The 16,075-nt window shown below is 40.1% G+C and overlaps 1 protein-coding gene across 2 annotated transcripts in view; it reads left to right on the top strand.

The window, feature by feature from the left end:
- Positions 1-136: 136 nt before the first annotated feature.
- The window catches only part of TTC27 (tetratricopeptide repeat domain 27), an 88,987-nt gene continuing 73,048 nt past the window's right edge, over positions 137-16,075 (top strand). For both annotated transcript variants that reach the window (XR_014545664.1, XM_083604267.1), the window contains exons 1-6: positions 137-430; positions 2,573-2,756; positions 4,770-4,899; positions 5,461-5,601; positions 9,684-9,786; positions 14,868-15,032. Coding sequence is in view for 1 of the 2 variants with exons in the window: in XM_083604267.1 (XP_083460393.1) it covers positions 340-430; positions 2,573-2,756; positions 4,770-4,899; positions 5,461-5,601; positions 9,684-9,786; positions 14,868-15,032 (814 nt within the window). In the remaining variant the exon portion in view is untranslated. The remainder of the gene's footprint in view (positions 431-2,572; positions 2,757-4,769; positions 4,900-5,460; positions 5,602-9,683; positions 9,787-14,867; positions 15,033-16,075) is intronic.

Here is a 16,075-nt window from a genome sequence, read left to right on the forward strand (position 1 = left end):
CGACACGTGCCAGCTGGAGCCGCACAGGGCTCCGCGTTCCTTGCCACGTGCGGCGTGCGCACGCAACCCTCTCCCTCCATATCTCCCGGCCCGGGAAGAGGTTTTCCGCCAGCACCTGACGCCGAACGGCGTCGTTGCGCATGCGTTCCTGCCCTCTCTCCCACCGACCGCCCCGCCCACCTCTCCCAGGTTGCTTCGCGCGACTGGCATGGCGGCTCCCTAAGGCCGCTTAGTGCACATGGGTTAGATTGGCCACGCGTCAAAAAAAAAAAAAAAAAGGAAAGGAAAGGAAGCGGCTTCTCCTCCGTCTCGTCTGTAGAGCAGGAGCGCGCTGAGAAAATGCGGGCGTTGGAGCGTGTGTTGCTGAGGGGCTTCCCCAGCGCAGCGGAGTCGCCGCGGTGGAAGCAGAACGAGGCGGCTTCGGCTGAAGGTAAGGCTTCGGCGAGCCAGAGGCAGCCTTCGTCGCTCATCCTCAGGCGCGCCTTGCCTCTCGCCCTGGCAGCCGGGTGGGAGCCCTGTCAAAGCGGCGCTTCAGTTGCCGGCAGGGCTCCCTTTCCTTCATCCTGCCTCCCCTTGCCCTGGTACCTCCTTGAGTGGGAAGTGGGAACAGCGGGCGGCGTGTCCGCGTGTGTCTCCCAAAGGGAGTAGTCGCTGGAGTTATTTCTTCGCGGGGCTGCTGCTGCAACCCTGGCAGTCGTTGGAGGTGCGAAGGGTATAGTACTGGGTGAGAGCCGGCTGAACCTAAGACATCAAGCTTAACCCATCTAAGAGGCAATTGTCAGTGCTGCCTGCTTGTGTTCCGGGATGGATAGGAGACAAGAAGTCATGGGGGCGTGGAGAGGCAGTGAGTCTGACCCCCAACAATGAGTAGATCTCATTGTCACTTTTTCCCCTCTCCCCCGAAAAATAAAATGGAGGTTTCACGTATTTGAGCTTCAGTAGTGGGTACCAATGTCGCTCGTTATGATATAGACTGCCCCTGGGATGCTGGGGCGCTGCGTTGCTTTGCAAATGATTGATCTGCCAAGTTTTTGCTAACCTTTATTATAACTTAAGTATGTCATGCTATTTCATGCTTACTGTCTGACTGTTACAGATAGGCTCCGTGAAGCCGCAAAAGCCTTTAGTGGTCCTCCTCTCCATACTGTTGTTGCCACAGAGACTATTTCCAGTTCAGAATTTTCCTGAACATGGAATGCAATAGCCACATATTAACAGTGCAATATTTTGTAAACCTCCTCATGAGATGCGCTTGCATGACAAGTTGCTTTTAACTGGTGTTTTGAGCAGTGCTGTTTTTCTAGAAAAAGAGGTGCCAGAACCCACCATGAGCACCTCTCTCATTCTCTTTAGAATGGCAATGGCGCTCACTTGAGAGGTGCCAGAAAGTTATTCCTTAACTTTGGTTATTAGAGGTCTCTAAAGGTAACAGTAGATATCAGGTTGGATTTCTAACATAGAGGCCCAGTTTGGATTATCATTCTAGGTTTCAGAAACCTTGGTTTATGAGCCTGTGAATGAGCGTTTGGCCCAAGCACTCCTTCCCTGCCTCTTCCCTTCTCCCATTGCACACTGGCTTCTGTGTGAAATCCAGTTCTGTAGCTACTGTCCTAAACTACAGTCCCCTGCTGCATTCAAGCTGGCGAACTCTGCATAGGAGCCAACTCCTAAGGGCCAAGGTCCCTTTGCCCCTCCCAAAATAAAATATTTGAGGGGGCCAGGGGCCCCCAAAGTTGATGAACATTGCCATCCAAATGTTGTGAGTGCACAGTATATTGTGATCAATTATGTGAGTAGGGCTTACCTTACCCCCCCTTCCAAATATTCTATTAAAGTTGGCATCCTGGGCCTAAGTATGTGAAGGAGTGCCTTTGAGCACGATGCACCCCCCCCCCCTTTGGGCTATGGCACTCCCTCTTAACTAAGATTCATTTGTCACCCATATATTTAGATGCCAACATAAAACATATTTATTTTTCCAGGATTTTGGTAGCTAGCTGCATGTTTTAACAGAGAGGGGTTTTTTGCCCACCACTTTGTGTCTTAAAGGTTGTTCCTAATCAGTCAATGTTTTAAATGACTGTTCTGTGATGCTGTGTGTGTGTGTGTGTGTTGTCAACCACTCCGGGGTCTTCAGGGAAGGACAGCATATAGTAACGATATTTAGATATAATACACATTGCTGTCTGAAAGACGGCCTTGTAGGACCATCAAGTCCAGAATCTAAAATTACCTAGCTGCACCACTGCTTGCAAAGAATGTGGGAGGGTTAAGAGCAAATGATTAGAAGCCTAATGTCTGGACAGCTGGTTCTTGTTTACAAATTTCAGTCTCTTTAAAATCTTTGTTGTAAGCACACCATAAGAGTCCAGCATGAATGCTGTTTTAATTTAGTAAATGCCAATGGGTATTTTTCTAAAGCATCCCAACTTCTTTTCCTCTGATATGAGATGTCTTAGAATGCAACACTATAATTGTATAGGATTAATTCTCTTTGAAGTAAGTTACGCTTGCATCGAGTATACATTAAACAAGATAGGATTCCTAAGACTTTCATTGTGTTTTATTTTAGAGAGTGGGTCCTTGTTGCAGTTGTTGTTGGAAGGGAATTATGAGGCCGTTTTACTAAGTAAAGCAGTTCAGGATATTTTCACAACACCTGAAGTAACGGAAGAGGATACCATTGCCAGCTACTTAGAAAAGCAGATTCAAGATTATCTGGACTGTTCTTCTGCAGATACGGATCCTATGGAAAGGTAAAAATAATTATTTGAAGAAGAAATTTATTTTTCATACTTGATGGTATAAAAATAACAATCTCAAAATAAAACAGCTATTCTGAACACATCCTAGTGTACTATCTCAGAAATTATGGGTTGTTAAGTCTTTTGAATATTAAGTGTTCAGATTTTTCAGTTTCTCAGGCATACCAGTGGGGCAGAACTGACCCCCAAACCTGTAAGAACAAAAAGCATTGTCCCCCCCCACTAAATTAATGGGGAGGGGTTAACACATCACAAGGCAATGTACAATTATTGTTGAGGCCTGCCTTGAACATGGAATTATGGAGTTAATTATAAAACAAAAGTTTTATTATTCTTTTCAGAGCTGTCATGCTTTAACCTCTCATGTTTCACCTTACCTGTAGACAGAGGGTTAAAAAGAAAAAGCAACATGAATTATGAAAATAATTTGTAGGATCAATGCAAATCTGCAAATCCTGCAACATGTTTTCAGTAACCCTAGTAACTGTAGACATCTGTCGTAAGAAAACTGCAAGGATTTACTATGACTACGAGACTTACATATGAGGCACTTTGTACCATTTTCCTATGTGTGCCTCTTGAGCCTTTTGTGTTTATATCATGGTTTTTTGGCCATATATTGGGGCTGATTTTTTCTGATTTCCTAGTTCTTGGTGGGCAACCACATGGGAGAACACATTGAAATATTCTGAATCAAAACTGTACAGCTCTATTTGTCCTCCGTGACAACAGTCTAACAAAGAAGTATGTGTGCACATAGTTGGGCTTATTAAAAAGTTCTACTGCAATCAGTTGTATTCATGAAAAACCAAGCTGCTGCTTAATTCAAATCTTAAGTATGCTTCTTGCGTTGTTGCTGCTGTTTGCATTGCAATTGCTAAGAACTTTAATGTTGAGATTTCAAAGTGGGTTGTTTTTTTAAGGCTTCCTGGTATTTAAGGGAGACATAAACAAAGGCAGAGAACAGAAGCAGAAAAACAGAAATGAAGAGCTGTGAAGATAAATAAGAGACAGATGGAAACATAATGAGTGAGATCCAATGTATTCTGAGTGGACATCCACTTGCACAACTTGGCTTCTCCTTCCTCTTCTCCCCACTCGCAGCTCCCCAAGCACCCCCAGAATCTGCACAGGAGGGTTGGGGACCCCACAGAGCAGATTTTAAAGCTGTGCATGCGGGAGGAGAGAAACCACAAGTTCTATTGCACAAGCAGATTTCCATTGTGTAAGCAGGCTGCCACAGTTGGGTCTCACCCAGGTGGAGTCATGTGCACTAGCCCCATCTGAGGAATAAATATGCGACTGGTTATTGGGATCAAACTCATTATTTTTACGTCTTGGTCTTGATTGTTATAATTGGCAACTGTTGTGATTCACAGATTGCTTTTCCATGGCATATCTAAACTGACAACCTGTGCAGATGGGGCAGGACTGTGCTTCTCATTGATGGCATTCCTATTTTAAGAGGTTAGGTGCATAATAAGATTTGTTTGGTGCATTGGGTGAATGAACATAGCTGACTCTGTGCTGCCCTACATGTTTTAGAATGTGTACAGGCAATTTCGGCCTTTTATGTTCCATCGCCTTATGCCATGCAACAACCTCTGATAAATCCAGAGATAATTTTATTTTCTCAATTTGAGTGAGATTTCCCGCCCTCCTTCTGGTTTGGGAGACGGGTAGAGGATTCCTCCATTACTTATGCTAAGTTTGGAAACCATTTTTATCTGTCAGCAAAAAAATATAATTGATAAGTCAGTTCAGTTCTCGAAGCACGTCAGGAAAATAAAATCTTACAGCCTTCCTTGAACAATTGAGTTAAATGTTCTTCAGATGGATATTTTTTCATGCAGATTTGTAACTATTCCATTTTTTTTTGGTGCATCTTCCATCTTTTAAACTAAAGACTTGCATAGAAGGAACAGGACAATTTCTACCTACTATTTATTTATTTATTTATTTATGACCGTATCAATAAAAATGGAATTGTTTATTGTCTTGCAGGCAAAGTGTGGTGTTTCTACTTGGTGTGGGGAGTCTGCAGTTGTTTGTACAGAGCAACTGGACTGGGCCTCCTGTTGAATTGCAACCTCAGGACTTTTTGCAAACTGTATTACTAGAACAATACAACGAGGTACTGTTCTCTTCTCTCTCCACCACCACCACCCCACTCCCCAGGACAATAGTATAGTCACTGTCTTTTAGTGGAAAAATATTGATATGCACATCATGCTGATCTTATCTTGCTAGGTGTAAAAATTAAAATTGGAGAGAATTGTTGCAGGTGATCTTTTATTTTCCTCATGCTGAAACTGCTCCTCAGAAATGGTTCAGCATCGTCACAGAAGTTAAAGATGTATAGAGATGGTGCTCAGCTTAGGTGTACATTAGAGAGAAACCTTAAACCTGCAGTGGAAGAATCCATTTTGCTTTGATTTTAATGGGCAATTTGCATACAGCATGCCATGTATAAGTTCAGGAATTATTGACAATGAGAGGTGAGAGGAAGGATTCATGGTTTCAAAGCACCATTTGCAATGTGAACTTTCACCTGTGTTTGAATTTCTGTATTGTATAAAAACATTTCGAGGTGAATGGGCTAAAGTAAATTGGTGTGTGCGGCACGCAAATTTTGCTTCCTCTGGAAGAGTAATTTGAAGTTGCTTAAAGTGAGTTTCTTGTTTTCTCCTTCCAGCCCAGTACATTGTCTACAGCTGTGCTGAGTCTGCTGGTTCTAGATGGTGAATCGATCTATAGCCTGACTTCCCATAGTGTCTTGCTGATGCTAGCTAGAGCAGTGCTAGTGAATTCAAAGCATAAACTAGAAGCCATACAGGTAAGGGGGGAAAAACACGAAGAAATACTTATGCTTGTTTCCAGCTATCAGTGGGCTTATATTATTCATATTGTTCCTTGTACCATATGCGTTTCTTGAGTAACTGGGGGAGACAGGACTAAGGCTTGGAGGTTCAAAGCCACAGCGTAGTGAAAAGGTATGGCATGCAGGGTCAAATTAGTGAGAAGGTACTGAGTTGTAACCTGGGAGCAAGTTGGGAGAAAGCAGAAAGGCAAGCAAATCCTCAGTACAGTGGTACCTCTGGTTACATACTTAATTCGTTCTGGAGGTCCATTCTTAACCTGAAACTGTTCTTAACCTGAAGCACCACTTTAGCTAATGGGGCCTCCTGCTGCCACTGCGCCGCTGCCGCGCGATTTCTGTTCTCATCCTGAAGCGAAGTTCTTAACCCGAGGTACTATTTCTGGGTTAGCGGAGTCTGTAACCTGAAGCGTATGTAATCTGAAGCGTATGTAACCCGAAGTACCACTGTAGTAGCTTCTGTGGTAGCTGCAGGAACAAGGCTTCCTTGCTTGTTGTTCCTGAGGCAGCCACTCATATTTACTGTCTGGCTCTCTGACCCCACTTGGTGTGCTTTCTCAGAGTGACTCTAAACCTCATTAGTTTGCCCCTGGCTTCTTCCCCCAAGTTTGGCTACACAGTGGTTGATGATGATTTACATGATGCTGTTCCTGGTGTCCAGTCACAGGCTCTGAACCCTATTTTATTCATTTAAAAGTTTTTCTAAACTGCTTAATGTTTTTTTTAAAATTCTGTAATTTTTAATACAGTACTACTTTTTTAATATATACTAAAAATGTATAATTTTGTACAACTTGTAAAAAGAAAAAGAAAACCAGTTAACAAAAATGCAACCTAAAACTAATAAAGCAGTATAATGTCCCAGGGAGCTTTGGCATTTTGAGTAGGCAGTAGGCATTTTGAGTAGGCCATTCTGCAGTACTTTTACCTTGTGAACAATCAACCTGGAGATGGTTGGATCTGTGCTCCCTAGTGCCTGAAGGAGGCTCTGTCTTACATTCCTGTGCTGGGCTAGTTCTGTGGGCTGTGACAGAGCACTTGTGAGTTGTGGCAAAGTACTGTGAAGGATCCCTGATGCACAATATTAAAACCTATTTTTCCCCCTTCACTGGTAACACATTGCTGTTCCACTCATTGTGCATTTATGAACATTCATTTCTTGCCTTGGGCCTCTAAACAGTCACACCAAATAGTATAAAGGAAATAAATGCCTCCATGGAATAGGTGAAATGTTTTAAATGCAATTCTTTTACTGTATTTCTTTCAACCAAGTCATAACAAAACTCTTTCCAGTCTGTGCTCAGAAAAGGGAAATACTTCTGCAAATACAGTAGCAAACCAATATCACCCTTATGGTAATTGCAGGACATTATGTCTTTAGACAAAATCAGCCATTGAGCTGTGAATATTCTTTGCCTTTTCAGTGTATTGTTTGATTCTGTTTAAACATAATTTTTACAGTAGTCTATGCATTTTTTCTGTGCTGTACTTTAATGATATATATTCCTGCTCTAAGACCATTTGGTGAAGTGCAGATTATAAATTATAAGTGACAAATTTCTTCTGATTGGACAGCATGGAGCATATCTTTTCAGTCTGTAAATCCCAGCAGCCTGCAATAGAGTCCCGACTGAAAATAATCTCTAGGGGGGTTTACATGGTAGGAAGTATAAGATGGAGTTCATTATGTCCTCAACTGCAGTTTGGCAGCATATGCACAGTCATTGCTTGTTCTTACGGTGGTATATCTGTTGTTTCAGTTTCTTATGCACAACTTCAATGTCTTATGCACAACTTCAATTTCTTATGCACAACTTAAAAAAAAATCAGTCTCAAGTGGATCCTAATATTGTATTTTATATTCAGTGACAAAGGGCACTTTCTGAAAGCATGATCTCGTGAATGATTCCCACAGAGAAGGAAGTGGAAGCCCCTGGAAATATTTTTGCTACTTATCAGCAGTCAGGACTCTGACACAGAGGATCATGAAGACCAGCAGGGCAAACAGCAAAGGTGCTGAACCCAGGCTCTAGCACTAACATGGGCAGAGCCAGACGCATACCCACACCCCATGAGATGGCATCAGCTGTGTCATATTCCACTGAGGAACTGATCCCTGTTACACCAGGGGGCTTGCATTTTCTGCCTGATCACCGACACAGGCATCACAGAAGGCAGGAGCTGAACTAGACATATTCAAGGAGATGACTGTCAATGGCTGCTAGCCAAAATGGCTGCCTACATGATTGGAGGCAGTAACGCTTGCGAATGCGAGTTGCTGGAGACCACAGGAGTGGAGAGTGCTGTTGTACTTAGGTCCTCCTTTCAAATTTCCCACAGGCATCTGGTTAGCTACTGTGAGAGCAGGATGCTGGACTAGGTGGACCGGGAAGGCTCTTAATACATTCTTAAGTTCAGGATTCCCACCCCCCTTTTCCTAGCAGCCACTTCTTTTTACTTGCCTTGCCAACCAAAGCCAGAGTAAATCTACAGCCTTAATACAGACGATGCTAAAACATGGTGTAGTGTTATGAGGAAGAGCAGGAATGAGTTTGTACACTCCTCCGCAGATGAGAAAGGGAAGTTTAAACCTTCCATTTGTGGTTTCCTATTTTTCAAACTGTGGTTTGAATAATTCAGTCCAGGTGAATTGAACCACCAAACCTTGTTGTACATTGTGTGGTTTGAAGAAACCAGAATGGCCAAATGGTCAGGGATGATGGGAGTTCTAATCCGATGACTCCTGGCACCACATTGCTTTCAGGCCTGTCCATAATAAACTGGTTTTGTGACCTTGTTGTTCTGGGTGTTGGGAGTTGTTTAACTACCAGTCACAATCTTAAAAAAAATCCATATCGGGCTCAGTCACAATCTTAAAAAAATTCCATATCGGGCAGCAATACATAGTCGTTTGTTTTTATTGTGTTCACATAGTTGATGCTTGATAAATGAAAAGCTGAAATATTAGTGAACATCCAAAAGAGGCCAAAAGGTACTTTTAAAAAACAAGTGTTTTTTATCTGGGTTGTGTGTACAATTTTCCTCAAGGCATGTTTTTTGTATTGCAAGCTTTGGCTAACAAAATACTGCTTTTTCAATCCCTGTGGAAAACTGTCTGTAGCATTAACTGCAGGCTGGCAAACAGCATTTACAGTCTAACATAAACTGCCTTGTAGGTTCCTGAACAAAGTGTCAAAATGTAAGAGCTGACCTCTCTAACAGTGTCTCCTGAATAAGTACCTTATTTTATTCAGCTTGATAGCATAAGTCATATTTCATTGTGTCCTGTGTGAGACAATACAATATCCATCCTGACAGGTGTTTCTAGAACAGTTTTAATAAACAGCATGTGACTGTTCCTTGAGATATTTTTGCCCTCAAATCATGCAGTCCTTATGATGTCGATTGCAGACGTGTTATATCATAATTGCCTTGCACTGAGCAGAAGTGGCAAAATCAAGACTTGATGGCTGACTAAATTTCCCATTAGATGCTCTAAAAATGGTATTCTGTTACTCCATAAGAACCTCTGTTGTCTTATTTCAGTGACATTAACAGTTTTCTGAATATTCCAAGGTTTGCAATTTTTCAGTCGTTCCTCTGGGCCTCCGTTTTCCTATACTAGCTATATTGTTGTTTCTTTCTCTACAGTTTCCATTCTTGAACTAGATTCTCATAGGAAACTGCCTTAGATCGATTCAGATTATTAGTTTTTCTACGTCTGTGCTGACTGGCATTGGCTTCCTGAGGTTTCAGACAGGAGTCATTCATAGCCTTCCTTAGGTCCTTTTGTATATCATCTACCACTGAATTGCACCCTTTCCTTCCCATCCCACTGTACAAGTTCCCTTTCTAGGAATATGAACCCCGTGAACTTTGTAGAATATATTTTCCCAGGTCAGATGATCTCACTGTTACAATGAATTGGCTGTGTGATAAGGTACAATTGACATGTGAATGCGCTCTTAATAAAATAGAGACGTGGGGATTTGAAACCAAGTGGATTTAATGTTTACAATATTCTTCGTTGCCGTTTTTAGACATTGCCTTGGTGGACTCTACGGTGTGTGAATATCCATCAGCAGTTGTTAGAAGAAAGATCACCTGAACTCTTTGATATTGCCCAGGCCTGTATACAGCAAGGTATACTTAAAATTGACATTGGATATTAGTGGGAGAATCACACGTTGCATTCTATTTGGATGACCATTCTTTTCTTATATTTGGGATTATTTGTGTGTTTGTTTGATTGCTTAGTCCAGAAAGCCAATCATAAAAAGTTTCATGTGAACTATTTTTTAGAACTTCTCTCATAACCTGAGAGAACTATGAAAACAAATGAATTTCAATGCACCCTGCTATTGATTTGTAAGACATTTGCTCACTGGCTGTATTTTGATGTCACACTATACTTTAGGATTATATTCAACACTGCATGTGGAAAGATCTGCCAAGGGGAATTCCCCTCCTCCTCCTCCTCCTCCTCCTTCCCTCCCCATGCATAATCTCCTCTGGAGGATCTGATGATCCCTGCTCTAAACACATGTAAAAATGGCATTAAAAAAAAAGTCAGGTTGAGCGTTACTAGGATCTATGCACCTTCTGTATTCAATTAAATTTGCATTTTACATGGCGTGATTTTAATGGATTCAATTAATCCCCTAAACATCAGTGTATAACTAATTGGAAAGTTGTTTTCAGTGAGCAATATAAAGCAATGTTCTCCTTCATCCTGAAGCAGCCTGACAAGGAAGGCTATTATTAACATAGTAATTGTAGAAATAGAAAGAAGATTCTTTAAAGAAAAGATTAATTACATGTTCATCCAATGGCATTTAACCTCACTGCAGGCAGTGCTGCACAGTGGTTACCACACAGTTTTTATGGATATTGGTCCATTTTGATTTGGAAGTAAGTCACACCTTGTTCAAGTATATGTATATGTAAGTATATGCAGGATGAAGAAATAAAAACAAAATGATCTCTAGCAACCTTAACTGTTTTCATAAAAGGGGGGATGGTAGTGTTATTGATTAATTAGAATAAAATCCCATTGAACACAAGAACCCTGCTTGATGAAACCAAAGATTCATATATTTCAGCATACTATTTCCCACAGTAACCAGCTGGAACAGAGGCATATCTAGGCTCCCTTGCGTCCTTGGCAAGGAGCCATATTGGTGCCTAAACCCATCCTTTGCGCTCTTGGCAAGGAGATGTTGGCCGCCCAGAGCAGTAAAGGATGTTGGCCGCCCTGGGAGCAGGTGTGCAGGCTCCTAGCCATTCCAATCCAAGAGTAGAGATGCTGTAATGATTGTAATGATGTAGATGATTCTGTCATCCCAAGCCAGTAAGTGTTGCAGTCTTTGTGACCTCCTTGTGTGGTTGTGTATATTTTATCCGTCTGTTCTTCCTGGACGGATGTTTTGTAACCCTTGAAAGCTTGAAATACTTTTCAAATACAAGCTCAAATTCCCCATAAATGTGCTGAGTTACCTATTCTTCTTAAAAAGGTTGTCTTTAAATAGCAGCCAGCTTACAGCAATATTAGGAATTAATTGAAAAGATGTGTACAGTCTTGTAATCTGACAGGTACTTATTCAATCAGCTGTAAATGATTTCTAGAAATGTTCTTAGCTTTGTAAGTTTCTTTATCATTTGTGTAGGAAGCAAGATAAAACTTGACTGGAGCAGATTATGGGGGCATGCAGGGAGATGCAATGGGAGGAGAGCATGGGAAAGTCCCATTGTGAGAGTGCAGGTCTGTTCTGCTGGCAGATAGATAAACTTGGGTGTTTTCTCTTTCTGTTTAATGTACCCGTCTCAGCTTTGTGGATAACAGCAAAGTATTATGATCTCAGTTGCTGATATCAGTGGGGCAGATAAAGATACGACTTCATGTTTTTCGGCTTTAACAACAACCTCTGTTTGAAATAGGATGTGGTTAGTGATGACTGTGAAGATTAATTGGAAGATAAAACAAATTAGCTTTATATGACAACATATTCTGGTTTGATACCAAGATTTTTCATACTTGAAAGCAGTATGTTGAAATAAATTATACTTGGCAGGTACGCTAAGCATCTTTTTATAAAAAATTACATCATTCGGCTATTACTAATATCTTGTAACTTTTTCTTTTAAAAAAATGTACCATGGAGCTCAGCCAGTTTCTTAAATAGAAAATCTTTACTAGAGCTATCATTCAATTCATAAGTGCAGAGCAGTAATTTTTTACTTAAACACACACACACACACACACACACACACACACACACCCCAGTCCAGCTTCTTGATGCCAAATCTATAAATATCCAGGATATAAAGGCAAAGCATTATTGCATACTTACTATTCTGTTACTGTGGTAGGATTATATTACTGCTCTGTCTGGTCTACAACCTTGACCAGCTTCTAAGAATGTAAACCTTTATAAAGTGCTTTCATTATGGGAAAATGGGGCTGTTTGGGATGTATATATGCATGAGATCGATCCATTCTTGTAAATAGTTTGGCAACTTATTTAATAAACTGCACTAGAAAATAATCCAGTATTTTCAGAAATTGATATTTGGATGAAATGCTTGGTACCATTTAAGGACGGAAGGAATAAAAGCAATTTACTCACAACAAAGTGCTAAATTAATTATTAACAATAACTTAACAGAACCCTTTGAAATTTCGAAGGGTACAAGACAGGGGTGCCCTCTGTCACCTCTTCTGTTTATTATGATGTTAGAAATAATCACAAATAAGATAAGGAAAACTTCAGAGATACGCGGAATAAAAATTGGAGTGAAAGAATATAAATTGAAAGCATATGCCGACGATCTTATGTTGTCATTGGAGGATCCAAAAGAGAGTGTCGGTAAGGTGTTGGATTTGCTAGAAGAATTTGGAAAACTATCCGGCTTTAAATTAAATAGAACAAAAACTAAAATGATGACTAAAAATGTGAAAGAAGAGGTAAAAAACCATCTTGAATCTCAGACTGGAATTAAAGTAACTGAAAAAGTAAAATACCTTGGAATCTGGTTAACGATGAAGAATATAAATCTGATGAAAGATAATTACACAACCACATGGAAAGAAATAAGGAAGGACCTGGATACTTGGAACAGAATAAAACTTTCTTGGTCGGGAAGAATGGCGGCAATTAAGATGAGTTTACTACTGAAATTGCTATTCTTATTCCAAAATATACCGATAATCAGGGGAACCTCAATATTCAAAGATTGGCAGAAAGTACTCTCTAAATTTATTTGGCAAGGAAAAAGGCCAAGAATTAGATTCAAATTACTTACAGATCAAAGAGATAGGGGAGGATTTGCGGTTCCAAATTTAAAGTTGTATTATGAAGCCTCGTGCCTTTGTTGGGTTGAGGATTGGATTGTTATTAAAAATAAAGACCTGTTAGATCTAGAAGGATTTAATATAAGATTTGGTTGGCACGCTTACCTATGGCGTAATAAGGGAAAGGTCCACAAAGGATTTTCTAACCACATTTTTAGAGGGCCACTACTAGAAGTGTGGGAAAGAAACAAAAAATTACTGGAACAAAATACCCCTAGGTGGTTATCACCAACTGATATTTGAACAATAAAAACAAACAAACATCGAAGGAGAAAGATGGACCTACGAAGACTTGCTAGTAAAAACAGAGATCGGTTGGAGGATTAGGCCATATGAGGAAATAAAGAACAAATTGACAGGTTGGATCCAATTTCACCAAATTAATTCTATTTGGACTGAAGATAAAAAGAATGGGATGAGTGAGAAAAAATCTAGATTCCAGATTGAAATATTAGAAAGTAAAACAAAACTCCTATCGAAAATGTACAGCCAGTTGCTTGAATGGGACAACAAAGATGAAGAAGTAAAGGAGGTAATGGTGAGATGGGCAATGGACTTTGGATATAACATAGAGTTTGATAAATGGAAGGCATTATGGAATAAAGGTATGAGATTCTCGGCATGTACAACACTCAGGGAGAATATGTATAAAATGATGTACAGGTGGTATGTAACGCCCGTAAAATTGGAAAAAATATATAAAACTGGTGATAAATTATGCTGGAAATGTAAGATCAAGGAGGGCGATTTTTATCATATGTCGTGGTCGTGTGAGGTAATTAGGAAATTCTGGGAATCTATTTACAATGAACTAAAAATTTTTTTCAAATGTACCTTCACAAAAGAACCAGAGGCCTTCCTTCTGGGGATAATTGGTGAGGAAATAAAAAAGGAAGATCAAACACTTTTTCAATACGCAACAGTGGCTGCCAGAACTCCAATAGCGTAAAATTGGAAGACATCAAAAATCCCAACTATAAACGAGTGGCAATCCAAACTATTTGACTATTTAGAATTGGCAAAAATGACACAGAAAATAAGAAACCAAAAAGGCATAAAGTTTAATAACGAATGGAATAAATTTATGACATACATTGAAACAGAGGTAAAAAATCTAAAAATCACAGTAGGCGCGATATAACGCTTGTGACGCAAAGAGTTTTTCGAGGAAATGAAACTGCAGATAGAAAAATTTTATAACACATTCCGAAACCGAGCTGAAGGGAAGTCAATTATTGTTGTGTGATTCAGTTATTTAGTTAATGTAAGTTAATTTGTTGATGTCTTATGTTAGGTAATGCTTTTTTTTCTTTTTTTTTGTCTTATATATCATTATTTTCCTTTTTTATGTATTTTTCTTTTGAGTGTCTGTGTTTTGTATGTTTCTTTTGTTTGTTTTAATGTATGATGTGGTATAAGGAATCAAAATCAATAAAAAATAATAATAATAAAAGGACTATAACCTTGCATGTGGTCCCTGACTTCTAATAATCCTAGACTTGTTTTTCAAGGCTGGCACTGTTTTCCCCATTGCAGGCATGATTCCCAGTCATTTTGATCATGGTTGAGATGGGAATGGCCCATGAACTCAGGTTTACCTTTGCCCTCCATTTATTTCTTGCATATCCCCCACCCCTGCTTTTCTAAATTTTATTACGGTGGAGTACTATTACTGCTGCTACTTATTATATTGCTATCCAAAGTTTGTGAAAACCCAGAGGACAAAGGAGCCACTTTAAATTTAAAAAACTGATGTTGGTGTTGTCTTGTATTGAGTGGCAAGTCCAAGGTGTTTTTCCTCTGCTTCTCATTTTTTGTTTCCTTCCCAGTCCCATTTCCTAGTCGCCTCAACACCCTTTTTTTTATTTTGCAGTGTCTGAAATTGAAACTTTATTTACTGATGACGAATGCTGGCATCTTGCTGTTCAGTTCCACCTGGAGTGCGCTTACACGTTTTTGCATTACTATGAGTATAAAAAAGCCAAAGAACACTTTATTGCAGCCAAAGACATAACCAAGCTACAGATTAATTTAACAGGTATGTTTCTTTTCCTACTTCTTGAACATTAATATTTAACACTAACTAGGTTTTCTGTTACTTGAAAGTTGGAAAAGGAAGATAATAAAGTGTTCAAGAGTGCTAACCTGTTTCTGTGGTGCTTTATTTGGGAATTACCTTCGATGAAATCATAGAACCACAGAATAAAATTACAGAATAGTAGAGTTGCAAGAGACCCCGAGGATCATCTAATCCGACCTTCCTTCAATGCAGGAATCTCAACTAAAATTTTTGGTTTCGTTCTACAAGTATAATTTCTAACATAAGAAGTATGTTTAGGGAAGCTTTTAATGTTTGATGCATTACGGTATTTTAATATTTTGTTGGAAGCCGCCCAGAGTGGCTGGGGAAGCCCAGCCAGATGGGTGGGGGTATAAATAATAAATTGTTGTTGTTGTTGTTGTTATAATACCTGCTGGATCAGGCCAGTGGCCCATCTAGTCTAACACATTGGCCTATTCTCACAATGGCTAACCAGATGTCTGTGGGAAACCTACAAGGCAGTATGCTGGATCAGGGCTCAAGAACACTCCCTCTTCCTGTGATTTCCGGCAACTGGAATACAGGTGCATACTGCCTCTAACAGCTGAGGTGGTCATTGTGGCTAGTAGCCACTGGTAGCCATATCCTCCATGAATTTGCCTAATCTTTTAAAACCTTCCAAGTTGGTGGTCATCACTGCCTCCCATGGAAGCAAGTTTCATAGTCTAAATGTGTCCTGTGTGGAAAGAAAGTATGCCCTTTCATCTACCCTATCATCTTCATTGATATCCCCAAGTTCTAGTGTTGTGAATGAGAGAGAGAAACTTTTTGTCCACTTTCTCGTGCCATGTGTGATTTTACAAACTTCCATCATATGACCTCTTCTTCACCTTTTCTCTCAAGTAACAGTCCCAAATGCTGCAACCTTACGTCATGGAGGAGTAGCTCCAACCCCTTGATCGTTTTGATTGCCCTTTTCTGAACTTCGTGCTTCTTTTACTTTTCTGCGTAGGATGCCTGTTCATTAGATTGCATATGTT

The sequence above is a fragment of the Podarcis filfolensis genome (assembly GCF_964270895.1).
Source record: "Podarcis filfolensis genome assembly, chromosome: 3".
In the NCBI taxonomy this organism is placed as follows: Eukaryota; Metazoa; Chordata; class Lepidosauria; order Squamata; family Lacertidae; genus Podarcis; species Podarcis filfolensis.